Genomic DNA, 27,287 nt, shown 5'->3' on the forward strand with positions numbered 1-27,287 from the left:
TGTTTTCTAATGGTCCATTTCACCTATGTAAAACAATTAATTAAACAATTGGGCTCGTAGGGAAGGAAGAAGAGGAGGGTGCTGAGGACACCACCCCTGCCAGGGCTTCAGCACAAGAATTAAGCTTGTTCACTATTCACATATTTGACTTTTGCATGTCGCAGTGTTAGTCCTTGGTCTCTGGTACCCCTGTCACTGAAATCATAACAAACTAATTCTAATTTCCGCTTTTAAAGGGAAAAAAAGAGAAAATGTGTTCCTGTGTGCAGGTTTAGGGCTTTTGCCTGCCAAGGTGTGGGAAGGACAAACTCTGGGTGCCACAATTTTACTGCACCTCAACCTTTGCCCCAAGACTGAGTTTCTATTGCTGCGTTATGAGAAAGCAGAACAAACACTTCCATACTATCTTTTGGCCATAAATAACATGAAGGTTTAACCTGGACAGTAAGATTTCCATATTTCCCATTTTACTTTCATACCTGTATCTTTTATTGCCCATATTAAAAAACAACTCGCCAAAGTTTGACCAAGTAATCGTTGCTAAATTACGAACCAGAGGGACGCGTTTTTATTCTTCCCCTGCATTTCTCTCTCCCGGAGCAGTTAAAGGTAAGGGCTGCGTTGACCCAAAGCACATTATTGTTATTTTAGCTGTGCTTTTGAGCCCTTCCTCAGCTCAGCAGTGGCCGTGGCATTTCTGCTTTGCTGTTTGGTGGCAGCAGATAAGAGCATGGGAATTTCTGTGAGTCAGCAACTGCTCTTGTGATTACATTCCTGAGACAAGAGCATCCACCATGGACATTGTCCTGCCTTGTTTGGCGTCTGTCTCATTCCTGATCCACGTGTCCCATGGATTGGGTCCAGAGCTCCTCCTGCTCTTTGACTCCCCTTAGCAGTCATTTGGGAATGCTCGTAGTGAACACTGTACGTTACTGTGATTGATTTGGTGTCAGTGGTATCAGCTTAGGAATATTATTTGAATTATTATGGAATTTGGTCTGGAAACTGCTCAGGAAGATGGCTGATGAGTCCCTCATATAGGTATCAGTCAGCAGTGTTGGTTTAAAATAAGATAGGAATATCTGCCATGGATCTTTTGCTGAGGGAGAACATTAAAATCAGGCAGTTGTGTTTTGCTGGAATAAAAAATAATGTCATTATAGGCAGCAAGGAAAAAATACTGAATGTCTGCAAATTAAGAAGTTTAAAGCCAAGTCTTCCTACTTCAGCAGCTAAAATTTGCAGATCCCTTTTCATTTTGCGCGAATGGATGATTTGTAGATGTATTTGATAAAATTACGAGTGCTGTTACTATCACCCAGTTAAAAAAAAGAGCTATTTTGTCTGATTTGCAATCCCTGCTAAGGTTTGTAAACCCTGAGCTGTTAAAGGTGTGTTTTGTCTGCCTGAAATGTGGTGTTTAAAACCCAGCAAGCTAGTGAATTGGAAAATGGGAGCATGTTGATGAACTGGACATTTATTTTTAATCTTCTGCTGTTTTTTTCCTGCTTTGCCTCTCTCTGCTGCAATAACTGGGAATTGATTTCACATTTTATACTCTCGCCCACTGAGTGAAGACCTGAAAGTTCTCTAATTCATAGCCTAAGTTTCTGATTTACAGTTGTGGATCAGAGCAGTGTTGATGGGAGCATTTCTCCAGATATGACTGAATTGGGAGGATTTAGAGTCGGGCTGTCGAGTGCAATCTGATCCCTTTCGCCATTACTTATTGATGAGGTTTCCTAGGTTTTCCAGTTGTCAGCTCGCTGATGGAGCTCCAAGATTTAGGATGTGATGTGGGTATGGGAATCTCACTCTTTGTTTTCTGATTAGGAGCCTGACCTCTGGTACCTCATTTTAACATTAGAGCGGACTCTGGTGAATAATGGTCTGTGTTGAAAGTGCATCCAGCTGGAATTGCGTCTTGGGATGGGGGTAGGAGGGACTGGAGTCTTTGGATGCCATCATGAAGCAATTAGACAAGCTACTTAATAATTTATAGCTTGCTGTCTTAAGGGTTGTAAGCGTTTTGACTGAAGAAGGTTTTGTTTAACCTTTCAGGGCTCTCTCTGAGGCCGAGATTGAGCTTAGAAATTATTTTGCTTTGAAGAGCGGCCGAGAATCCAGAACCAGATGACTTTGTCATCTATTAATTAATGCTTTGTCTTGCTACCTAAATATAAGGGTTTGCTCAGATCTCTCAGAGCTGCGGTGTGTTGTGAATACAGAAAAACCTCTGGGAAGCAGAAAGCAAAGGACAGGACTTTTTTGCAAATCTTTTTGTTCTTAAATTCTTTTCTGTTGTGACTTGGTAACTTTTTAATGTTGTTTCACCTTAAATATTAAATATAATACTTAATTTAGTATAATATTTACAATAAATACAACATTATACTAGAAAAAATGTAGTGCTGGGGAAGGGAGGAAATCAATTGTATATCTACTAGATTTCAGTAATCTTGGTGTAATTTCAGTATTCTTGGTGTTTATATGAGTGACTTAGAACTTACATAGACAGCTTCCAGCGAAATAACTTCTGGTAATTCAGCATTTAACAGAATAGTGATATTCCCAATCTTTGGTATATCAAAGGAAGAAAAGCCCACCTGGGTTTTCAGGTGTGGGAGAATGAGGGGCTCTGCTTGCCTGGAAATGTACAAAGGCCAAGAACCAGAAATAAAGTGGACAGCTCCTCCTACAAAACGCTGTCTGTAGGAACTGTTTCCACTGGCCCTCCTAGAAAAGTTACAAAATTAAAAAGTTAGGAGACGTTTCTAATGATAGTCCGTCAAGCATTTGTCTGGAAAAGAAAACATTTGTTAAATATGTTGCTGATATTCTTGGATGTGACCGTTTCATCTCCTGTCAGTGTGCAGCTGCTTTAGGTGTATAAATATATACTTAAATGTAATAAATATATACGTACAGACACTGGGAGATATTTTGATGACCAGATTCGATAGCTGGGGTTTTTTTGGCTTATTCCCGTTGTTGTAAGGATATTATTCAGGGTTTAGAACTGTATTTTCTTTCATGTTGCTTTGAATTCAATTCTGAAGAGTGGCACAGTTCCCTGAAATACAGCGTGGATTCATTTTTCTCTACATTATTCTGTGTGTTCCCTTTTTGCCTTCAAACTCATCTGTTTTTCCAAGGACTCTTCACTTTGGGGGAGCTTCCTTGCACAGCATCTCTTACAGTACCAATGTTAAATGTAATAGTTTTCTCCTAAAAACAACTTACTTCTCCCTGCTCAACCTGTGGGTGTCCTTAATAGAACCCTTTGGATAATATTATTTCTACTTTAAGAACTGAAGTATGCAGTTTTCCCCTTCCCTTCAGCTCATCTGCATCATTTTTTATTAGGAATAATTTGTGGTTTGCTTGTGCAGGGCTATTCCTGTTGGAATAACCTTGTAGTTGCTAATACTTATCCATGGCAGTTGCAGATTTCTTTTTCCCCCTTGTATCTTTATAGACACAAGGATAAAAAAATTATCTACTGATCTCTGCAAAGTGAAAGCTGCTGCTCGATACAAGATTTTGCAGTACTCATCAGGGCTTGGCTTTGGGTACCTAATACTCAATGTACTGCAGTGTGAAATAGTGCAACTTCACGTAACTGCTGTGTAATCTTGGATTAAATTAAGGAGCTGATGTGCTGAGATCAGTGAGGTGGGGACTCACATGGTCTCATTCCCTCTTGGGCTCGCTTAATTTGCATTATGTTAATCTTTGCATATAATTTTTTGCATCAAACTTGAATAGTTGTTGTGTTTGATTTTGGGAGGTTTTGGTCTCTGTCCTTCTGCCTGGCATGATGTTACAGAGTGCTGACCATACCCAGGGCACTGGTGCTCCCAGAAACCACAGTAGAAAGATCTGCTGCAATCTGCATTTATCTAATTTAATTTGCTGATCTGAAACTATAATTGAGGACTTCCATTTATCGTTGTAGCAAAACCTTGTGCTACACAAGCTGGACAAAACCATCTGAGGTGTTGTCTCTTAACACTCGTGTGTGAAATACAAACCTGGTTCCAGGGAACTCATTTCAGTCCTGTGCTTGGCTAATTTTATCTTGAAATACGTTTGTTAGCAGCATAGACTTTGAATTTCAGGCTTCTCTGGTTTATTTTATTAATACATGATTCAGCTTGTGGCTTGAGAGCTTCCCTTGTAACTGTTAGTAAATACACAAATAAAAGATTGCCTTTGCTGTTTTACGGATAAGAACCCAAAATTTGGTCCAAATCATCTTAGTTTGCTAGGATTTGAGCCTTTGCTTTTTTACGGATAAGAACCCAAGCAAGTTGGTCCAAATAATCTTGGTTTGCTAGGATTTCAGTCTTCCCTTTTGTTTTCCTGCTTTTTGTTTTTTTTGGGTCTGCCCTGGAAGTGGTTTGGGAATTTTCCCATTTTGGAAATAGAATAAGAGGACATTGCATGTCTCTGGTGAAAAATTAGCCCACAATCCTTTCAGAAAGCAGAACAATTATCAACACACCAATCTGAAGAGATGGCAGAGATTTTTGTACTTCTCTTCCCCTCTCAGCCTTGTTTGGAATAACCCCACACGAAGGACCCCGCGCTTCTCTGTACCTTCCTTTTCACCACGACAAAGCTTCATACAAACCCCACAAGGGCTGGGAAGGTTCTGACACAAAGTGAGAGGAGCCAGAAAGTGCCCAGTTCAGAGGAAATGCACCATATGCTTCCCAATCCCGAGCTGCCAAACTCAACCCCTTCCCTATTGTGTCGGCGCGGTAGAGACCAGATGGTTCCTTTCCCCCGGCGCCGGGCACTGGCTTTGCTCACTTGTTCTGTTTGTCTGATAATACCAAATCCATGAGTTTCACACGTGAAATAGATGTATAAATCTCTGCATAAAACCTTCCTCTGGGTGGACCTGTACTTAGCAAACGTTGAGCCTGAATAAATCTGTGTTTTAAGCTCCCTAAGACAAGCTTTCCTTCTCCCTCTGTGTTTTCTGAGCTGAGATTGACTTGATGATTTTTGTTTTTCTGAACTGCTCCTGTTAAATTCTTTCTTAAATGAGCAGGAAGAAATTTCTTTTTCTTTTTCTTTTTTTTTTTTCATGTGAACAAAGTCAAACTGAGTTGGACTCCGATGCTCTTGGCAGCTCTTGTAGAGTTGGCTTGCCTTCTAACTTCAGAGAAAAATTGCTTTCTAATAGACTGTTTTTCCCCTTAGTGAGTGCTTTGGCTCCTGTATCCTGAGTTGTGGAAGGCTTTCTTTTTTTCTACAGATGTTTGAACATGAACACAACCTTTAACATCTTTACATTATTGCTGCCAGCTTTTCTGTCCTGTTGAAAATAGAGGTTTTTCCTAAAAAATAATATCCTTGATTTAAGGTCCTACTGTCCCTGGAAACAGCAAATTTACCCTACAGAATGCTAGTAAAGGCACTTTAGGATGGCTAAGATACTACTTCAACTTGTTTTTACAAAAATTAATTAATATTGTTTGCATAACTGTGTTCTACAGCCTTAAATTTTGCTTTAAATCTCGCTACTGTTTGATTTATGAAGGACAAAACAAAACCACGGCAAATCCCTAGAAATAGAAGGCAATACTTTATAAGTTCAGCCGAAGGAATGAGGATGTCACAGCCTGTATCCTATAGGATCCATGAGGTGTAAAGCAATGTGCTGTGCTAGGTGTTATTGTTGTTAAATTACTGCTTCAGGGTTCAAGTGGAGTCTTGGAAAGGTGGGAAATTTTCTGTGGTAAATTAAGGCAATTACAAAGGCTGCGATCCCTGGAAATCACTGGTGCATGTGAAAAGCTGGTTGTAAGCTTTGGAGCCCCCTTGCTTGGCAGTGTTGGTATCCGTGATCTCCTTTAGACCCAGTTTAATTTTTAACAGCGTTTCTGGTGTGCTACATTCACCTGGGATCTTCTCACGGCACACTTTGTGTGCCTTCCCTGTACTGTGGGCATTGTTTACTTTTTCCTATGGGAAAAAAAGCCCTCAAAGAGTTTTAGGATTTTCAGGGATATAAAATGGATTTGTTGTAATGGCTTCTTCCCAAAAACAAATCAAAACAAACCCAACAAAAACCAAACCAAATTCTCTTCCCTGTGCTGGCACTGCTGAGGCAGCTCCAATCCTGGGGGCAGTTTTGGGCTCCTCATGACAAGAAGGACCTAAAGGGGCTGGAGTGTGTCCAGGGAAGGGAATGGAGCTGTGGAAGGGGCTGGAGCCCCAGGAGAGGTTGAGGGAGCTGGGAAAGGGGCTCAGCCTGGAGCAAAGGAGGCTCAGGGGGGACCTTGTGGCTCTGCACAAGTCCCTGACGGGAGGGGGCAGCCGGGGGGGGGTCAGGCTCTGCTCCCAGGGAACAGGGACAGGAGGAGAGGGAACGGCCTCAAATTGCTGGAAAAAACCTGTCCTTGGCCACATTTCTCCTGAAATTTCTTGAGGTTACCACTTTCTTCTGTATTTCCCTGCAGGACACAATCCCACCATTTTTTATGCTCTTCTATGAATGTGTATTCTTCCTAAAAACCACATAGCTGGAGTTCCCCTCACCCAGAAACAAATAAAGTATTTCTTCTTCTTTTTCTCTACTGAAATGATGAGTTCTCCAGTCCCTTTTCCTGCATCAAGTTTCAAGCTTTACTAACCAGAAGAATAATGTGGCTTTGGTGTCTGCTGACCTCGAATGTTGAAAATGTTATTAGGTACAACTGTGTTCTTACCTCTTCCTCCTCAAGCTGGCTGATCAATCCAGCTGTTTTATTTAGGAAGTCCAAACCTTTGTTTTCCATAACTGGATCATGGTGCCAAAATTCCTTGGCAGATGGAAGCATGCACACTTGTCTCTCTGGTTTCCAGGGAGCACTTGGGTTGTTTGTTCAGCTGGAAGAATTGTCCAGCCAAGGTGAATCATCTTCATTTGTTTTTTAGAAATTCAGGTCTCTTTGTCTTCTACCCTTGACATTTGTTAACTGTACTTGTAGTGCAGATTTAGTGGTTCAGAACAAACCCAGACTGTCAGGTGAGGGATTAAATTCCCTGGTTGTGTAGTGTTTGGGCTGCATTGACTCATTTTACTGATCTGAGCATAACTAGGTGAGCAGTGGCAGACCTTTCCCAATAAAATCATGGAATGGGTTGGGTTGGAAGGGACCTTAAACTCACTGCCATCAAGGACAAGTTTCTTGCAGCAAATGGACTAGTTGAAATCACTGGTGGTGCTTGTGGGGCGGGTTGAGGCATTGTGGTGCTGTGGTGGGACCAATGACACTTGGAATGTGTGACCGTAGCATCCCAGAATTTCTTTTCCATGCCAGTGTGTGTTTCCCGAGATACTTGAGGAAAAGGTGCTTTGCTGGTTGGTCTCAAACTGCATAAGTTAATAAATAAAAAGCTGTAGAAACAGACTGGCTGTGCACAATTTTTATTATCATCCTCTGTTAGAGGGGTTGATTTCAGCAGGGCTAGAAGTAGACTTTTAGGGGTTAGTGTTGAACGTAATGGACAAGAAATACGAATTAAATAATTATTTAATTAATAAGTAGTGAATTTTGAATAGTGGTAATGCTTTCCAGAGCAAAAATTTGTTCATGTAAACTTTGCCAGACAGACAAAATGTACCAATCTCCTTAAAAATATGGTATTGTGTTTTCAGGCTGGTTTTTATTTTACCCCATATTACGATGTACCCAGTTAAACTTATACCAAAAACTGCCTTAATTGCGAGTTCCTTATTCTAAAGATAGACCCAAGCTCAGCAGCTAATTACCAAATTCAAAATTAATTTTAAAACTTCAACATGATAAACTTCAGAGCAGTAACACTTCCACTGTTATAAACTGATCAATAAATATTACGTGAACAACAACCAGTTTCAGAGTTATCTGCCAGGTGTTTTAGGGTGGGAAAAAAATCAGCTTTGTGCTCCATAGAGCAGGAGCTGTGTCAGTGCTTTGTAATCATGTGAACCTTTAATTAAGACGTTCCCACAGATTAGGAAACGCCGACCTGCCAGAGACACTTCCAGGGAATAACACAGAGCAGCTCCAGTGGCAGCACTGTGGAGAATGAAACAAATTCAGAAAGGTTTCTCTCAGAATAGTAAATACTTAAAAATGGAATCCACCTGGATGGCATTATTTTAAAAAACCCTACACATGCTGTGGTTTATTAATTATGGTCACTGTTAATTATGGTTTATTATTATGGTCAGTGCCAAGTCCCACAGTGAGGATGAGAGCACAACAGTGTTGCAGCCCCAGCTTGCTGATCTTAAATACATTTTTTGTAGCTGTTTGACTCTGAAATGAGACAGAGAGGTCACTCACCAGCCCCAGTTTTAGCCTGACTTTCCCTTTGTAGCTCTTCCAGTGCTTCCCTGCTGTTGGAACTGCTTCAGGAGTTTTGAACTGGTTCTGTGAGACAAGTGAACTGGTTAATAAGGATTTTTAATCCTTAGGTCAGACTTTGCCTATGAGATCCTATCCTGATCCTTCTGTTTAGGAGAGCAGTGGCTGCACAGTGTTCTGCAGCCAAAAAATACTGTGAAGGTGAGGTTTTTGCCATCCTTCATCAGCCAGCCAAGATCTGAATTATGGGAAATTTGGAATTTAATGCTACACTTGTCACACATTACAAAGCTGGGAAGTGTCTGGTTTTGGTCTCACTCAGCAAAACAGAACTTGTGGAGGTCGTTATGGGGAAGGTGAGAGTTTGAGAAGCTACACTGTTTTTTTGGTCCTGACTGGGGCTTTGCTTTTTCCCAAGGCTCTGATCATGATCTTGTGGTCTGTGTTTCTGTCCAGCAACACAGAGGTCCCATTTGGATGGGGGGAAGGAGCTTATCAGCATTCCAGGAGTCCTTAGAGCCAGTTTGGTGCTTGTTGAAAGTGATACTTCTCAGCAGTTCAAACAGAGAACAAAAATCCCTTGACCTGACAGCAGCACTGGTTAAAACCCCACAGAAGATCCTTCAGACTGGTATTAAAAGGATGCTCTTGGCTGGCATTCCTTAAACCAGCAGGAAATGGTGGTGAGGAGGTGACAGATGTGTCCCCCATCTGCTGCTCCAGCTGAGGTGTGTGGGGGCAGCTGGTGTGAGACAGAAGAAGGATGTAGCATCAGTGTCCCCGAGCAGGGCAGACTGGGGGGTCCAGCCCGTGGGCAGGTGGTTCCTCTTGTGAGGGAATGGCAGAAGTGCTGGTTTGTCATCACTCCCACGTGTGGGGTTGGGTGGTGTTTCGCGTTTGTGTCCTGAGAAACTTCACTTTGAATTAACGCTGGCAAGCAGACCTGGTCATGGAGAAAAACAGGTGGTTTGCCATGACTTCACTCTCTTCAGTCTTTTAATATCAGGAAGGGATCTTAAAAACGACCCCATTCAAACTCCCCTGCCATGGGCAGGGACACCTTCCACTGTCCCAGGGTGCTTCAAGCCCCGATGTCCAGCCTGGCCTTGGACACTGCCAGGGATCCAGGGGCAGCCACAGCTGCTCTGGGCACCCTGTGCCACGGCCTCAGCACCCTCCTTTCCGATACCCCATCCATCCCTGCCCTCTGGCAGTGGGGAGCCATTCCCCCTTGTCCTGTCATTGCCCCGACCCGTGTATAGAACCTTGCACTTGGCTTTGTGGAACCTCATAAATTTCCCTATTTTTAGCTTTAGAAGATCTGTCTAAAGATCAAGGTCCAAAGTTGTTTGAAGTTTACCTAAAAGTTAAAAATTAACTCAGCCAAAAATTGCATTGTCTAGTGCAGTGGGGTGGAAAAGAAATCTGGTTTATATGGAGCTATGTAAAGCAGTGGTTCCCCATCCGAAATGCGATCCAGGACTTTGGTTTATCTATTAGGAATGGGATTTGCTCAGGAAACACAGACTTTTGAACCGAAACGCAAACAAACTTCTTTGCCAGCGCTGCTGATGTGCCTTTGGCTCCAGGGAGAAGTGATGTGGTGGAAACCTCCTGATATCTTGTAATACAGCCTGAGGCTCTGCCCCTTCCTGAGGTTTTCTAACAGTTTCATAGGGACTTAAAGAAAGCCACCTCTGAAAAAGAACTCTTGAGTTTATGTAGAACAGTTTCACAATCTAGGAAAAGTTATTTCACGTATGAGAGTGATTTTAGATGGTTTAAACAGGAGCTACTTGTATTTTGAAGACTAAAAGCAATCTTCAGCCATTTTCCAACTTTCATGCTCAAAGATGGGGGGAATTTTGCTCAGACTTCTTCACTTGGTGCCTGGAAAGCTGGGGGATTTTTATTTGTTTGGAGTATTGTACCTCCTCAGGGTTTGTGGGGCTAAGAATTGTAAGAAGAGAGTCCCTAAACTTCAGGCTGCCTGAAATACACTCACTGGATAAATACTCACTGGGCGGTGCAGTGAGAACATCAGCGCAGACATTTTTTTAAGGAGTCATTTAGCAAAAGGCCTTAAAAACGACCTGGAATGTTTCCAAATGGCAGCATATCCCTAGTGTAGCAATTTAAAATATGTAATTTAGAAAGTGAAAATAATTTCTCCCCATGAATGCTTTGCTTGCTTGGTGTAACTGGATTTATTCTGGGTTGTAACCTGCTCAGAGATGGAAGTACCTGTGATGAAGTTATGGCCATGGTGCCACGTCATGGAGATCACAATTACTTTTTTCTGATGCCTGAAATCCTAAAATTTGGAAGCCAAAGACAGGAGAATTTGGAGAAAAAGCAGTTGGAAGCTTAGTGAGGTATGGTTTCATTGCTTAAAATCTGTCAGGGTTCTCATAATAAGGGAGACGTAATAAGGCAGAGAAAGAAACTTCCAACATTGGTTTTGTGCCAAGTAATACAGAATATGAATCCCTGGGTTAGCTATGGATCCTGGCCTGATGAAAGGTCAGGAATATAATAGGTTAGAGGATAATTTGATGAATAAATCTGAATTGGCTCTAGGTCTAGTCAGCTTGGCTGCAGTGGATTTATCCTCTGATCATTTCCTGTCTTAGCACTCTGAGTGTTGTCTTTGAAAACTGTGAAACCTTTGGAAAAAAGGAACCAACTTAGTGCCAGGGTTTTTTAAAAGGAGTGCTGAGAGAGGAAAAGTTAAATTATATTTCATTCAGGTTGTTTGGAGAGAATTAAGATGGTGCAAATGAAGCAACAGTTTTAACAAATGAACAAAGTGAATGAGAAGAGCTTTGACATTTCCTTTGCTAAACCTGATTGCAGGAGTGCCTGAGGTGATATTTAACTGCTGTACATGAATTTTTTAGCTTCCCGCTTTGTTTTCTTTGCTTTCTTGTCACGGTTCAAACATCTGAAAATGAAAAGAGAAAGGAAGCAGCTTGGAACAAAATTGTGAATGAAAGAATGAAACCCCATATTTTCTGGAACTGGAGTCACCTCATGGTAGGAAGGAATATCTGTCCCATCTTCAGGAAGGAGAAGCAGCATGATCAGGGATGCAGCTTTACCTTAGATAACCAGCCTTTCCTAATGTTTCCAGGGAATTTTGCAATTGATGCTGCAGGCACAGGGAAACCTCTTTTATCTCTCATTTGACCGTGCTAAGGGCAGTGCAGATGAACACTCAGGGCACCTTTTGGAAAGTACCAGGATGCCCTGGAGAAGTCCATGTGCTGCCTGTTCCAGGGACTGTTTTCATTTCCATTTGTGCTGCAGTAGCGCTTCAGTCACGGTGCTGCTACCGAGGGCCCTGTGTGAGCTCCCAGCAAAATAACTGTGTCTGACAGAGCTTGTGTTGGCAGCTTGGGATGCAAATAGAGCCATGTCACATCCTGCCTGGCATCCCTGCCTGGCATCCCTGCCTGAGTCTCTTCATTCTCATTAAACTGTTATTGAACCTAGCCCTGGTAAATAAAATATCGCTTGAAATAATCACAGTAAAAACTGTCTCAGGCTTTAGTGCTGATACTGAATGGTTCTGCTGTATTCAGGAACCAGAGTCCTCCCCTCACAGGCTGCATTGCATGCTCCCTCCTTCCTGTCCAAATGTTTCCAAGAGATGGGCACGGGCATAAAATCTGTTCCAAGTTACTCTTCAAGCTTGTGAGGAAAACATCTGTGTGATTGATGAAGCTGCCTCCTGAATTTTGGGCCCCGAGTAGCTGTGTTTGACTGAGTCAGGCTCCCTGAAGTCATGTCAGATCTCACTGGTTTAAGAAAAAAAGCTGAGGGCATCAGGGAAGCACCTGAAATGTCTTGATTTGGATACATCTCATTTCTTCATTTTTGTAGTAGACGCATTCTTCAAGATGTAGACATCTTGCATTTTGGTTGTGTGGGGGGTTTTTCTCCTTTCTTTTTTTGGAGGAGTCTCTGCGTATGCCAATTTCTCTTCATCCTCAGCCAGTCCTCACAGATTACTTCGTTCATTTCACAGAATATTCTGAGCTGGAAGGCACCCACAAGGATCATCAGTGAACGACCCATGCAGTCTTACTCTCCTACAGCTAAAAATATGGGTTTGAAAATATCTGAGATCAGTCAAAAGGCTGTTTTTACAGCAGCAGGAGAGTCTTGGTGTAGCTGTCAAATTTATTTTGGAAGAAGCAGCAGTACTGAAATAAAACAGAATTTTCCACAGTGCCTGCACCTCACAATAATGACAATGGTACAACATTGCCAACGCTTTTTTCCCCATTTAAAAGTAAAACAAAGCAAAGCTCTCTTGCACATAAGCAATGGATGGGTCTGATAATAAGAATTTATACATAATAAAACTGGTACTTTTTCGTGCTGCTGATGGAGAGTGTTAATTTTCAGCTGTTGATTGGTAAAAGTGGCTTCCACACTTTGTGAAATCAGTTTAATTGGGAGTAACCTTGCTTTTCCCGCAGAAGAAACGAAATAAAGAGAGATACTAAAATCTCTGACTTGTGGAGTGTTTGCCTGCTAGAATAAGACTTAGCAAACAAAATAATGCTATTTATTAAAAAAAAAAAAACAACCCATGCCAGAAAGCTGCTGTGATAAAGAGAAGGGATCAAAATATGATGCAAGATATCGAAACCTCCTAAATGAAAAGCAGCACTGACTTTACCTGCTTGATAGTCCCAAAACTCAGTGTTACATCAGCTGTGTCTGTCATGCTTTCTGCTATCAATAATAGGTTTTTTGGGCCCCTGGCTGTCATCAGCACCTCTCTATTATTACAGATAAAAATTTTACAACTGCTTTGGAAAGTATCGTTAATACGACTTTTAAAAAGTCTTCTAACAATGATCTTTTAATTTGGGCCATCTCCCTCTTTCCTTTTCTAGTGGTAGTTCCTTTTGTAAGTATTATAGCAAATATTTTACATTTTTTTCCTCTCCAATAGCTGTCACAACTGGCTTTATTAGAAAAGATCAGTAAATAGACTTGAGGTCAGGTCTGGTGATAGGGGAGCATCAAGTAGGAGCTGCAGTCCTGGGAAATACAAATCTGAGTGTATGTGAAATTGTGCTGATTTTTTCCTGGATGCCAGAGCTCCAGGAGTGTTTGGACAACGTTCCTGGGCACAGGGTGGGATTGTTGGAGGGCCAGGAGTTGGACTTTGTGGTCCCGTGAGTCCCTTCCAACTCAGGATGTTCCATGATTCTTTTATCCTCACTAATACTTCACCCTCTTGAGTGGTTTTGGTGCTGGTGATTCAGTTTGGAAATAAATGGTTAATCCCTCTGGGTTTATGGTCTATTTGCTGACATCAGTGGTAGGATTTCTGTGGGAAAAAATAGCTTTATTTATCCCTCTTGTGACTTTTTTTGCGTCTTTAATTTTGGCATAGCTTGTCCTCAGCTGCCAGCGAGCCTTTTTTCCTGTTTGCGAATGTTTGTTCAGCATCTTGAGGCAGATCTCGTAGTGGAGTCTGAGGCAGAACGGGTGGAAACACGAAAGTAGCACCAGGTGGAGGTATCTCATAAAGCTCCAAATCTCATCACAAATTGCTCTGCCAGGGTTAAAGGAAATGTTATTTTTCGTTTTATCTGGGATTTTTTAACAGCTAGCTAATGGAATTTGTGTGGGTTTTTTTTAAATATGGAGGAGCATGACTTTGCTGCTAATGATCTATTAGCAACATTTAATTTTTATGTCTGAACACATCAATCAAATCATAGGTCAGTAATAAATTTTTACTGTTGTGTGGGCTGGTGTGACACGAATAAAATCTTGTGCTGTTTGAGCTACTTCTGATATTTTTTCTAGGAGTAATTAAAAGGTTGTTGCATCTTAAACATGGTATGAAAAGTGTAAATAAATAACACTGGGTCATGCCTCTCGTTGAGTGGGTGAGAGGCAAAGGTGTCTCACCTCAGGCTCTTCCTCAGGATTGCTATGCCAAAATACTGTGCTGTGCCTGGGGGGTTGATTCCTAGCTGGAAAGGGAATTTTCACCCAAGTCTCCCGCTTCTTTGCTGTGTGGACTAACATGCAAAAGCTGGAGGGTGTTTCTGTGGTGATGAAGAGTCACAGGTTGGTTTAGGCTGGAAAGGATCTTCAAGGTCTTCGAGTCCAACCATTGCCCCAGCACTAACCCATGTCCCCGAGTGCCACATCCACAGAGCTCTTAAATCCTTCAGCGATGGGGGATCACCACTGTCCTGGGCAGCTGTGCTGTCCTTTTCCGTATGGGGAAGGAATTTTCTCCAATCCAACCTAAACCTCCTCTGAGGCGCCCTCAGATCCTCTCACAGCCCCTCTGCCCCAGCCTGGAGTATTCCATGGGGTTGTGGTTCCCCAGCAGGAACCCAAGCCCAGGAATGCTGCTCAGTGTTCATGAACTCCAGCTCCATGATTTCCACAGTGTACACTGTGTTTTCCGGTTGGTGGGACCCAACTCCAGAGTGATATGGTGAGGAAAATGGGATCAGCAGCCAGAGGAGGGGTCAGTGTGGCAGCAGCTCCCCTTCTCTGTGTGGTTGTAAATGAAATCCTGCTGCTTTGTGACCTTGAAAATGAAAATGTTGTTACTGATTTTCTGAGGCCGTGCAAAATGAAACACAGAGACTGAAGGGTGCAATTAACATTAATAATTAAAGATGAGCTGCATTTGTCAATCTCTTGTCTGGTGTAATCCTCTGAGTAGTGGGCTCCTCCTGGGAGCAGCAGAGCTCCTGCAGCCTTGGATGATCCAAGCTGGGCATGTCAGCGTGGGCCCATAGATGAGCAGATATTTCCTGGATTCTGGGAGCCCCCTGTCTTCATCCAGGGAAATGGAAATCGGGGTTCTCACAGCTGGGACAAGTTCAGCCCTTTCCCTTCCAACACTCCCACCTCTGATTCTGCCATTGTGCATTTGCTGGAGCTGTAGATTGTTTGCTTCTTTGGGTTTTCATTTGTCTGACGTAAGAGCAGAAATGTTCTTTTAATCACCTTTTTTTAAAAAACTTTTTTTCCCCCTTCTTTTAACAGAGCATTCAGAAGCTGGCTAGCCAATACTTAAAGAAGGACTGGCTTGGAATAAGAGCTGAGGAACGAAGTGATTATAGGTAATTTACCAGTTGAATATCTCAAAATTGCTGTATTTATCATTTCAACTTGTGTCATTATTTTACTTAACAATGAACCACTGCTTTTCTGTAGTTAATTTTTCTTTTTCCTTTGTAGTAGAGCATTGTCAGTTAAAAAAGAAGCTTTGTTTTCCTGAGATAAGTCTTAAATAGATGTTTATGACTTGAATATTTAGGAACATGGGAGAAACAAAACAGCTTGACAGGACAGCTGTAATTTGCATCTGTTTGGGTATTAATGCTTGTCTCTGAATATAGATTTTAGTAAATAACTTTAAGGTTGGAGGGATATGTGTGTGGATTGTTTCATAGGAAAAGACAGGAAGAGATTTCATTTTAAGAGGCTGTTCTTTGTGAAGATTAAATCTGACAGCAGGGAGGAGGCAGAGCAAGAGACTGTTGTTTACAAAACTTTATTTCATTAACATGAAAGGTGGATAAAACATGAAACCAGAAATAACTCAGTTGCTGAAAGCCTTTGAGCAGCACCTCCTAAATATTTGGAATAAGCTTTCAGATGCTTTGTTTTTATGTCTTCTTTGTGTTCTGACAAGTTTTATTTCAAACAGGAAGAAATTGACATATTTGTGTTCGGGACTTTCAGCACCCTCACATCGTTTGTGTGTTTAGGAAGAAATAAACTGAATTATCGTCTCAAGTGTACATAAAACTCCCATAACACCCAACCCCTCCTACCTGCAGCTTGTTCCCTTCCATGCCACGAGATCCCACAGTGCCCAGAGATCTTCTCCAAGCCCTTGCCCATCACCAAGTGCTGAACCCAAAGTTTTTGGCAAAAAGTTGAATCACGAGATAGGAACAGGCAGGAAAATCTTTATTTTTGGTACAACTTCCATTAAAATTTTTGTTAAAAGTGGAGATATTTGCTAGTTCAGCCTAAAGGGTTGCGCTTTAGATTTAGTTTTAAAAGCAGTCCTTGGAAAAATGCTGCTGCTGCAGAAACCAACCCAGGAGCTGGATTCTGATCCTTGTGGAGGATCCTTCCAGTTCAGGAGATTCTATAAATCTGAATTTTCAATGGAATGACCTCCCTTTCTTCCTTCCCACACCCTCTCTGTGTTTCATTATTTTAGGAGCATGTACTCAGTTTGGAAATCACTCTTAGAAGGCACTGTGCAGGTGGCCCAGTCCCGACTCAATATCTGTGAGAACTATAAAAACTTAATTTCTGAACCAGCCAGGAGTGTGCGGTGCTTTAAGGAGCAGCAGCTGAAGAAGGTATTTGTGCTTTAACAAAATCTTTATACTTTTCGTCATTTTTATCGAGGGGAAAAAAATGGTTTTTAGAAATCTTTTAGTGTGACACGTATAAAACACGTGTACTCTTCATGTCATAGGTGTAAATATCCAGCTTGTGAGAGAGGGATCCAATTTCTGAGCTGTTAGCCCACATTATACCTGCTTGGAAATGAGTCTTTTAAAAATGTGATACTCAGTGGGTCCAACGTGTCTCAGCAAATCTGGCATTGTGCTGTAGAAATTCTGTTGGATTTGGTTTGCAGTGACAGTTGCAAGTGTTTTTTGTTAGAAAAAGTTCTGATTTTAAGAAAAGATCCATCTGAAACCTGAAGGAAAGGCTTGAGCAATCTGCAGGATGGAGAGTAGAGATTGTCCAGCCATGTCCTGTAACAGTATCACAAATAAGTGCTCCAAAAGCTGCTTTAATTATCTGTTTAATTATCTGTAATTATCCCAGTAGAGAAAATAGTGTAGTTCCAGTGAGCTGGATATTAATTTAATTGCTTGTTGCATTTGAGAGTCCTTTATGAGAGTGGGCAGGCCTGGCACTGGGTGCCCAGAGAAGCTGTGGCTGCCCCTGGTTCCCTGGAAGTGCCCAAGGCCAGGCTGGAGGGGGCTTGGAGCAACCTGGGATAGTGGGAGGTGTCCCTTGAATGACCAGAAAAACCCCCAAACAACAATCATTTTAGCTTTGCTTGTTAGAAAGTGACAGCAGAGACCCAGAATGTACCCAGTTCTGTGTTCTAGAGTAGTATTTTGTAAAATGTTTGGTTACAAATTTAAATAGATGTTCGTGTAATGTGAGCTTTCCGTTTCTGAACAAATTATTCTACAGCTCTTAGAAACACGTGCAATATCTGTTTTGTGAGGGAAAAATTAACTTTATTAATGCTGTTTTGTTGTCCTGTGAATTTTATTTTCATGTGAAGCTTTCCAAACAATGCTGTGGCAATTTTATAACATTCTTACTGGGTAAATAATCTTATTTTATTCTTCTGCAAGTGGCGATAGCTCAGTGTTTATGAGGCAGCAGTAGAAGTGGGATCTTTAAATTTCTAAAAGTCATAGAAGTTCCTTTATTCCTGCACTTTGGAATCAGCAGAACAAGTTATTACAAATATCAGGGCAGTATTTTGGTTCACAGTGATAACATGCTTTTCCTTCAACATGGAATTATCATCCACTTGGTGGGATTAATTTTCCTCCACAACCAGTTTATTGTTTTACACAGGGCAGTCTCTCACCCTTCCCTTTGAATTCCCAAACAGATAAACAATGGACAGAGAAATAATTGTTCTGACCTCCATCCAGACAAAAGCTTATCAAAATAAAAATTCAGTCAGCAAAATACTGGTAAGGTTACATTGGAATATACATCTAAAGTGGCATCCAGTCTCCTAACAGTTCTTTATCCTACAGGGATGCAAACCAAGATTATTTATCTCTCTCAAATGATCTTTTTAACAACTGGGGTTATTTGATATTTTAATTTTTTGATGCTGGCAGGAGATTTTAGGGATCAAAATCCCCACTGATGTTGCAAAACCCCAGTCCTTTTCACAGGCTTTTAGGTCTTAGTCAGCTGTGCATTATATACAGATTTTTCTACCTTTTATTTTTCAGTCATGCACGCAGAGGTTTCCAAAAATCCCGATCGTGCCTTCCACCACTCCCCAAACCAGCCTCCAGGGAATGCACCCTCTGGAGCCCATTGCTTTATTGGTCTGCACACATCAAGCAGTGACTTTAGTGTGAATTCTTCTGTACTTCATAGCAATTTGACAGCTCCAGGGAGAGCAGGATTGTGTGGTGAGAGGACCAGCAATTCCTGTTGGCTGCCAGTTTGCTTTTCACAGGTGGCTGGGTGTTGTTTTTTCCCAGTGGGACACGGGGACGTTAATGTTACACATGACAGCAGCTCATTAGTCCTGCAGTGCTCCTGAAGGAGGTTCCATGCATTAATAATCAGTGCAGTGAAGAAGCTGAGGTGTTCTGGAGGGGTGTTCACCAGCAGCGCGCCTGGAATGAGGGAAGCCGGGGGGGTGATGCTGATATGAAAAGAGCTGGGACCTTTGGGTGGTGTTGGAAGGACTCAAAGGCAGACTGGTTTCCTTGAAGTCACCCCTGGGTACCTGCTGGAGCCTTCACTGACCACATCCAGCCTGTGATATCTGTAATTAAATAGAACTCCTCTGGACTATCAATCTCCTGTGTGCTTAATCCAGTTTGGGTAAAAGAAAATCTTTAGTAATCTCTTCTAAAGAGAGTTTTAATTCTAGACATTGATGATTCATGTTGGTTTTCTTACCTAGATCCTGCTTAGCACAGATCCTTTCCCAGTTTGTTGGGGTTTTTCTTAAGCTGGCAGGGTGTCTGAAGAATTGCTGAATATAATCATTTTTCTTCCTGATGTGTTGTGTTTCGTGTGGCAGCTTTTGCCTCATGTTTTAAATTTTAAAGGAGGAAAGATTAATCAGTTTTTGGTATCACTTCCAGTATATTGCCCTTGGATTTTTCCCAGTTGTATTCCGATGACTTCAACTAATTACTTCATCCAAAGCTTTCAGAACTTTTATGTTTATTTAGTGGGTTATCATTGATTTTGAACAGTTTAAACAGCAGCAGAAAGAAAGGAAGAGAGAAGGTTTTATGCAGTTTTAAAAGACCTGCATGAATAATTGAGCAGGAGTAACTCGAAGACTGCATCCTTCCTTACAAACTACCATAAAAAGCAGTAAAACAATGATGCTAATATTATTTGGATGCAAAAAAAAGTAATATTTTGTTTCCCAAATGCTTTTTTTCAGTGCGTGGACCAGCTGACAAGGATCCAAGCTGAATTACAGGAGACAGTCAAAGATTTAGCTAAAGGCAAAAAGAAATATTTTGAGACTGAACAGATGGCTCAGGCGGTGCGGGAGAAAGCTGATATTGAGGCCAAGTATGTTTTTATAATGGCATATGTAGAAATAATTGCAGCCCCAAAAAGCACATTTCTCTTAGCTTTTGCACTTGATATTTGACTTTCAACGAGATTCTTCCAGGTTTTCTTTGCTTTTTGCTTCTATACATTTTTGTAGCCATTTCAGGCACGCCCTGAGAGGAAATTAGAACTTGTTTGTGTTGGTTTCTTTAGGAAGGAGGTTCAAGTAACAGCTTTAATTTGGCATTTTCTAAGGACAGTGTGTCAGCTGGCACTTGTTTGATATTAAAGCCTCCTGACTTCCTTTTCTATCCACACATCTCAAATTTGGTATCAGTCCATTTAGAGGGGAGAGGCAACAGGACACTTTTTTTTCATTTTTCGAGATAAATTTTTGAGGCTTTAGGTTTTTTCTGTTCCTTAACGTCCTAAAGAGGGTGATTTCCTTCCTTCCAGGAAAACAAGTAGCACGTGTTTTGGGTTTGGAGTCTGGCCTGTCTTATGGGAGTTTGCCACATGCTTTTTTCTTTCCTTTAATTTTTGTTTTTAGAAGTTACTCAGAACTGCTCTCAGGGAATGAAATGATGATTTCATTAGAGATCTTTTCTGTCTTTCTGAGGGATGATGAAAAGAACTTTAATAAAATTACCTATAATACCTGAAGAAAGTAAACAAACAAACACAAACAAAAACAACCAAAAATTTGAGCTTGGGAATTTTAGAGCAGATTTATACTGCAGTGTTATTCAGATTAAAGTAGCTATTGAGTTGATTTTGTTTTCTTCCTTACTTTTTAAACCACCATCCTTCAGAAGCTAAAAAATACTTTTGTAGAAACGGTGTAAGGCAAACATTCAATTCCTTCTGCTCATTTCTGTTCCAGGTCCAAACTTAGTCTTTTTCATTCAAGGATTAGCTTGCAGAAGGCTAGTGTGAAGGTGAGTATAAAACTTGGATTTTGCTGCTCATTTCATTAGGCAAATGCCCCAAATTGTCTGGAATGTAGAGGTGAGGCACAGATTGGAAGGGAAATTGGTAGGACGAGGGATGAGCTAAGAGCACTCTTTGGGCAGAGTATAGAATTATATATGGAATATATACAAGGAATTCTTTTTCTAATTAGAGTTAAAACTGTTCTTTGAAGACCACATTCCAGTTGCAGGAGAGAAAAATCTTATCAGGAATCCCCTCATTATTAGGAAGACTTAAAAGCTATAAACGCCCTAAAGTTTTCACTGTACTAACACATATCCACACAATTAATTGGCTGTTAATGTATGTTGGGTCATCCAGATTGTCACTGTGGGCTGTGTTTTCACTTGTTGCAGTTAAAAGCCCGACGATCCGAGTGCAATTCCAAGGCTATCCATGCCAGGAATGATTATCTTCTCACGTTAGCAGCTGCCAATGCACACCAGGATCGCTACTATCAAACAGACCTCGTGAACATCATGAAGGTGAGGAGGCTGCTTCGTGCCTGCCATTGGGAACTGGGAAAATCTGGGGAGCAGATGGAGGGTACAAAGTCCTGGATTGACTTTTCCAGTGAGCTGCCATGGATGAGAGGGAAGGTAGAGCCTGTAGTGCTGTCTAAAAAATTTGGAACCGGCTTTCAGGCCCCAAAACTGAGCAGTCAGTTTCATTTTTTAATTCGCTTCTTTTTTGAATAACTTACTTGGATAAAGGACTAAAAAAACTTTGACTGAAAAACTCACTTGGATAAAGTTCCCTTGGCTAAAGGAATCAGGTTTGTCAAACTAAGCCCTGTATTTTCCTTCTGGAAGGAAAGTGGAGGGGTTTTTGGTTCTTTAGTACCATATTCCATAATCCTTTTTATTTTTTATCTCATCAGAACACTTCTTTATGGTGTGATTAATGAACTAGAAGTATTAAATGTCTTGGTTTCCAAACTAAGGATTTTAGGGAGCAGCAGTCAGCATTCCTGTTCTCACCTGTGGCAGTTTGCCAGGTCAAGGCTGGTTGAACTCACAGGAAATGGCACACTTAAAAAGTTCAAACCTGATTGCTCATGGTTTTCTTAAACATCACCCTAGAATTAATTAAATGTACACTATTCCTGTGTTCTAGAGTTCGAGAGTTAAAGATAAATTGTAAATCAGCTAATTCACACTTTATCTGTTTGCATTTCACATGTTGACATTTTCAAACTTTACTTTAATTTGCTCTTTACAAACTCTTTCCAGGCAGGGTGACTTAGGAGTCTGTCATTTGCATTTTAAACTGCTTTATTGCAGAAATAGCATAGAATTATGACAAATCCCTGTATTATCAGTGTGCCTTGCATTTTGGTATGGGAAATACTGATATATTGATATGAAAAGCAGGTCAGTGAGGTAAAAAATGAGAGCACCAAAGGAATCCTCCTGCTTTTCCCTGTGTTTGTGCATGGTTGTGCTGTTCTGTTAGTAAAACGTGAATATTTGTGCTGACTAAATGTTTAGTACATGGAAATGCTTATAAAGAATTTCCTTGTGGTGGTGCAGATAAAATTATTAATTGATGCTTACATAAGATAATTCCATCCTTACATGCATGGTTGGCTGTCATCACTTAATGCTCTTACTTGGGAGCAATTCCAGAAGGGAATTGAATATGTTCACGGCAAAACAGACAAAAAGGGTGTTGAAAATCATTTTTAAAAATGAGCAAATAGCCCTGGTAGATTTCTTTTCAAGCCTTTCTCATGCTGAACCTTTTTTTTTTCATACAGAAAAAAACATAACAATTTATTCTTCAATATAAGTAATTGTGGTTTGCTGAAAGCCTAAGTGCTTTCATCCAGCCAAATTACTCTGGAAGGAAAGGACTCAGGGTTTATTTTCCTGCATCTCTCAGATATTTATAGCAGTTGAATCTCTTTGTCTGGTAAACAAAAGTGTGTTTTTAATGAAGAGCTGTGAATTCGGGTCTCTTGCAGTGTTGGTCATGAGTAAATCTCCGTGGGAACACACCCAGGTGTCCTGGGAATGGGGTCATTCTCTGGAGCAAGGCAGAGAAAGTCACAGGCAAGGTCCCAAATTGAAGTGACTACTGGAGATTTGAGGAGAGAAGGGGAAAATCTTCAGGAAAATCAGGGATAATGCATCACTGGACTCAAATTCCTTCATCCAGGAACTCTAATGCAAATTGAAGTGTGAAACTGCTTAAATATATAAATAAATATAGTAGAAACAGCAGCTTGTAATCTGGAAGGGGATTTGCTGGCAGGGTCCTGGTTTCTCCTCCTGAAATTCCTGAGGGAACCACACTGTATAAAGTACAGAAAGAAAGATTATTTTATTTAGCAGAATGATTTACACAAATGGAGAAGGAGCTGGAGGGAGAGGAGACTGTTTGAAGGTGAAGAATCATTTGGTGCAAGCAGCTGTACAATGACTGAGAAATGGAGCAAGATCTTGCCCATTTTGGTTGACCAGGCAGAAAACAGCACATGAAATTAATGTTAAAAAGAGAAACGCAGTAACTTGGGGAAAAAATTGCTGCCTGCAGAATAAAGAACTGGGAACAGCCATTACTGTTTTTGAAAGAGATGCTAGAACTGGAAAATGGAGTGAAGGATGAAGAAATGGAGACAGCTGTGCAACGTTTCTCATCTCTAGGCGACATCACTGGGAAGGGAGGATTTTGGAAGGGAGTTTCACCCTTCCAGCACAGTTTCTGTTTCAATAGCTTGAGTGGTGGTGTGACCCAGTATGTTTTACATGCTATAATGCAGTTGTAGTGTCTAAACTAAACATCTTTGCTACTGTGTTGTCATTAATATTCTGAAAATGTCCCTTTTATCTCAGTATTAGTAAGTCCTTAGGTATTCCTGTAGTGCCACGTGCTGTCTGTAAGTGTTTCCCCATTTAGCTGCCCTTGAGCTGATCTTTGAACTGCTCAGGGCTCTCCACGTTTCTAAATCACATCAAGTATCTCCTCAGACTGTTCAGATTTTGGATTCACTGCCTGTTTTTCTAGTTGTTACCCAGATCTTTAGAGATGGAAAAAACACGTGAAAACTTTTCAGCTGATACTTGGCTGCATTACTGTATATGACATTCACAAGTGTTTCAGAAGCTGCTTCTGTTTGCATCCATCATAAACAGTTTCTCCATAGGTTTCAGTTTTCATGGAGTTCTTGTTTCCAGAATTAGGATGGTGCTGTGGGGGTTCTGTTGCCTCTGGTTTGTTGGAAGCCAGGGCTGGCTTGGCTGGAGCACACCCAGTCCCTGGCCGTGACGTGCATCCAGCTTCTGCCTTTGGGTTGGAGTTGTGGCATTGCACTCTCAGACCATCCCTCTGCACCATCTGCATGTGCAGACAGTGCTGACTTTCCTAGAAAACAGGAGATTTCACTCTCAGCTTTGACATCGACTTGTCTGCCTTGATAAATAGTGGGCTAAAATCTCAGCTGATTTGGCTGCCTCTTCCCATCTGTTTTCTCCTTATATTAATTTACCTTTTATTTCAATAGGCTGAAAGGTGTCTTACTTAGCCTAAAACAGAATCATGAAATGTTTGCTATAGGATGTGGACATCAAAGGTTAGTCCTGGCATCCTGTGTCAGCTGAGCTGAACACAGACAGGGTAGAGTTCTTGCACACCTTGTCTTGCTGCCAGCCTGGACAATGGATCTTCAGTGGTTTGTAACAACAGAATCCAATAAAAGGCTGTGCTGGTGTCAGGAAAAAGGAGGGGTGGACGTATTTTGCAGCCACAATGTTGGTTTGTGCCTGCACGAGGTGTTTGCAGACCGGGGAGAAAGTGTGACGTGTGCTGGGCTGAGGCACCTCGGGCTGCTCCCAAGAGGAAGCTGCTGCTGGGTTTGTTCTGTGTGTCTGGCTCTGGAATGCTGCTGCTGTCCTATGACAATAAATCACAAATCCACCTTGAGGCCTTGTTTCATTTTCTGTCACAGGCAACTGTTGGGGTTTTAGTTTAGTCTTAGTTTTTTTCCTGTTAAAGGAATTTTCTCCCATATGCATGTTGCTAGGGGACAAATAGCTGTACTTAAGAAAGACAAAAAGGGGAGTGGGGCGGGCCTGGCTACTCTTTTGTCTACACCTGGGTGTGGGGGCAGTTCGCTCTGAGCGTCCGGAGAGAGAAGCTGCAGAGAAAGGAGCTGCTGCTTCTTTCTTTTTGGCCGTTCTTTCTTCCTGCTGGAAACAACGCCGGGACCCCAAAAGCCGCTTTCCCTGCCCTGCTGGAGACCGGGCTGTGGCTGCCCTGCCCCGCTGCTGCTTCGAGCTTTCGCTACGCTGTAGCCCTGCTCGCCCTGCCTGCCTGGGCCTCCGTGGGGTTCTCCCATCTGGATACATCTCGTCTGCCACCCGGGATTTGCGTCCGTCCCTGCCGTTCCAGCCTGCTGTTCCTGAGAGCCCGGGATCAGCTGCCCAGGGGTTTGTGAAGCCTTTGTCCCATCCCTTCCCGGGATCCCAACCACCGCACCTGCCCTGCTCACCGGGAGCCGCCAGCGCCCCTGCCGGCTGCGAGCGGAACTGCACCCGAGGGGAAAGGGCCCGACAGCCGAGAAGGCTGGGACTGGGTTTGTGATTGCTGTTACTGCCATAGTTGTTGTTGTTTTGTTTGACTGGTTATATACATATATATATATATATATAGAGAGAGAGAGAGAGAGAGAGAGAGAGAGAGTAAAGAACTGTTATTCCTATTTCCCACATCTTTGCCTAAAGGCCCTTGATTTCAAAATATAATAACTTGGAGGGAAAAGGGGTTATATCTGCCACTTCAAGGGGGGCTTCTGCCTTCCTTAGCAGACACCTGTCTTTCAAAACCGAGACAGCAACAAAAGGACCCTTTCATAGGCTGGGTTCCTGGTACATGCAGCTCCTGCTCGTTTGCAGTGGTGCAGAATATGTTACTTTATTTTGCAACATTTTTATGCGGAAAAGAAAAAGTGATTTGCTCTGCTGTAACTGTGAAAGCTAATCACAAACTGAACAGCAGTGCTTGAAAAGAAAATACAAAATGCTTCCAGCTTTTTTAGTAGGATGAAGAATTGTTCCTACTGTGCCTTCCTAGTTTTCCAGTTACACCACTTAATAAGGAGCAAAGCCATTCTAGGTCTCTGTTCATAAAAGATTTTAATCCTTTTGCCTTTTTATCTGGCCTTTATGTCCATTTCAGTCTCTGCAGTGAAATTAAAACCCCCCAAAGCGCAGACTAAATAAAGCCTGGTAATGTTTTATTCTTCGCCAGTTTCCTGACAAGCTGCTTAGGAAGAGTTGCCGTCACCTGAGTGTGAAAGTACAGTCCACAAACCCTTTTAAAAATAAGTTGTCTACCTGGTGCTTAGGTTTTTACTTTAAACTGAGGTCAGAAGGAAGTCTAAGATGATGGTTGAAGTCAAATCAGGACTGTTTCGATACTCATCCTTTTATAAACTATCATTTTTTAATGCTGTGCTCTTAATTCTGTAAGTTTCCCTCACGAAGCACCTCAAAGAATGACTTTACACAGCAACTTATGATGAGGAAATGCTGACATGAAAAAAAGAAAAGCAGGTGTGCTGGACACTTCGAATAGTCCTGAGATTATTTAAAGAGAGAAAGAGGGAACAAAAACTTAGATTTCAAAATGACAGAATGGTTTAGGTTGGAAGGGCCATCCAATTCCAACTCCCTGCCATGGGCAGGAACACCTTCCACTATCCCAGGGTGCTCCAACCTGGCCTGGAATAATTCCAGGGATGGGGCAGCCACAGCCACAGCTTCTCTGGGCACCCTGTGCCAGAGCTGAGGAACAGGTTGCAGGTGGTCCTGCGTTTTTTATGAGCACAGAAAGGTTCTGGAGAAGGTAGCAGGCAGTAGCAGCAGATCTTTCTAAACTAAGCTCTTCAAAAAACAAAAATACTTAATATCATGGCTCATGCAGGCTTTGGTGTTTGAGGGAGAGCAGTGTCAAAAGCTGGTGCTTTGTCTTTGTGGTGTTGGTGGTTTCTTTTATCCTGTTGTAATCACCAGGCTGCTTTTCTGGTTTTTTCTGCACTCTCCAGTTTGCTTGACACGAGGAAGTGGAGTTGTGTAATTTGGCTCTTGTTCTTGATCAGAGTTCTTGTGATGATTTGGCAGGTTTGAATAAAAACTTTGTTACATCATTTCCCTGCAAGAGCCCTTTGCTCAGGTGTGGGTGACAGGAACAGCACAAGGTACAGAAGTGCTTTGTTAATTTGAGAGGTTGATTTATAAAATTACGGGTGAAGTGTGGCTTTTCCACAGCCTTGCCTGTTTTTAAGGATTCTGATAGAGGAGGAGATCTGGCTGACTTCCAGGGAATGAGCAGCCTGGTGTATTTGACCCTGCTCTGAGTGCAGAGGTTGAACCAATATCTCCCTTTTAAACCTGAATTATTCTATCATTCCTTAAACCAACTTCTTTTTGGTAAGGCGGTTCTCCTTGGGATTCCCTGCCTTCTGCTTTCTGGTTTTGGTTTTTTTTCTGCCATTAAGTGGAGTAACTCCATGAGTTCCAGCAGTGCTGGAACCTTCATGTTCTGGTGAGCCCTGGTTTTTGTTTGTTAGAGTGGTTGGGAGTTTTTGTGAGGCTGTGTTGACTTCTCTGTTTTCAGCCCAGTCATCCATCACTTTTCCCA

The 27,287-nt window shown here is 41.8% G+C and overlaps 1 protein-coding gene across 4 annotated transcripts in view; it reads left to right on the forward strand.

The window, feature by feature from the left end:
- FCHSD2 (FCH and double SH3 domains 2) overlaps positions 1-27,287 on the forward strand; it is a 123,233-nt gene that overhangs the window by 46,291 nt on the left and 49,655 nt on the right. For all 4 annotated transcript variants that reach the window (XM_039556431.1, XM_039556435.1, XM_039556440.1 and 1 more), the window contains exons 4-8: positions 15,393-15,469; positions 16,585-16,729; positions 19,558-19,691; positions 20,557-20,611; positions 21,002-21,130. In XM_039556431.1, coding sequence (XP_039412365.1) covers positions 15,393-15,469; positions 16,585-16,729; positions 19,558-19,691; positions 20,557-20,611; positions 21,002-21,130 — 540 coding nt within the window. The remainder of the gene's footprint in view (positions 1-15,392; positions 15,470-16,584; positions 16,730-19,557; positions 19,692-20,556; positions 20,612-21,001; positions 21,131-27,287) is intronic.

The sequence above is a fragment of the Corvus cornix genome, chromosome 1, assembly GCF_000738735.6.
Source record: "Corvus cornix cornix isolate S_Up_H32 chromosome 1, ASM73873v5, whole genome shotgun sequence".
Lineage (NCBI taxonomy): Eukaryota > Metazoa > Chordata > Aves > Passeriformes > Corvidae > Corvus > Corvus cornix.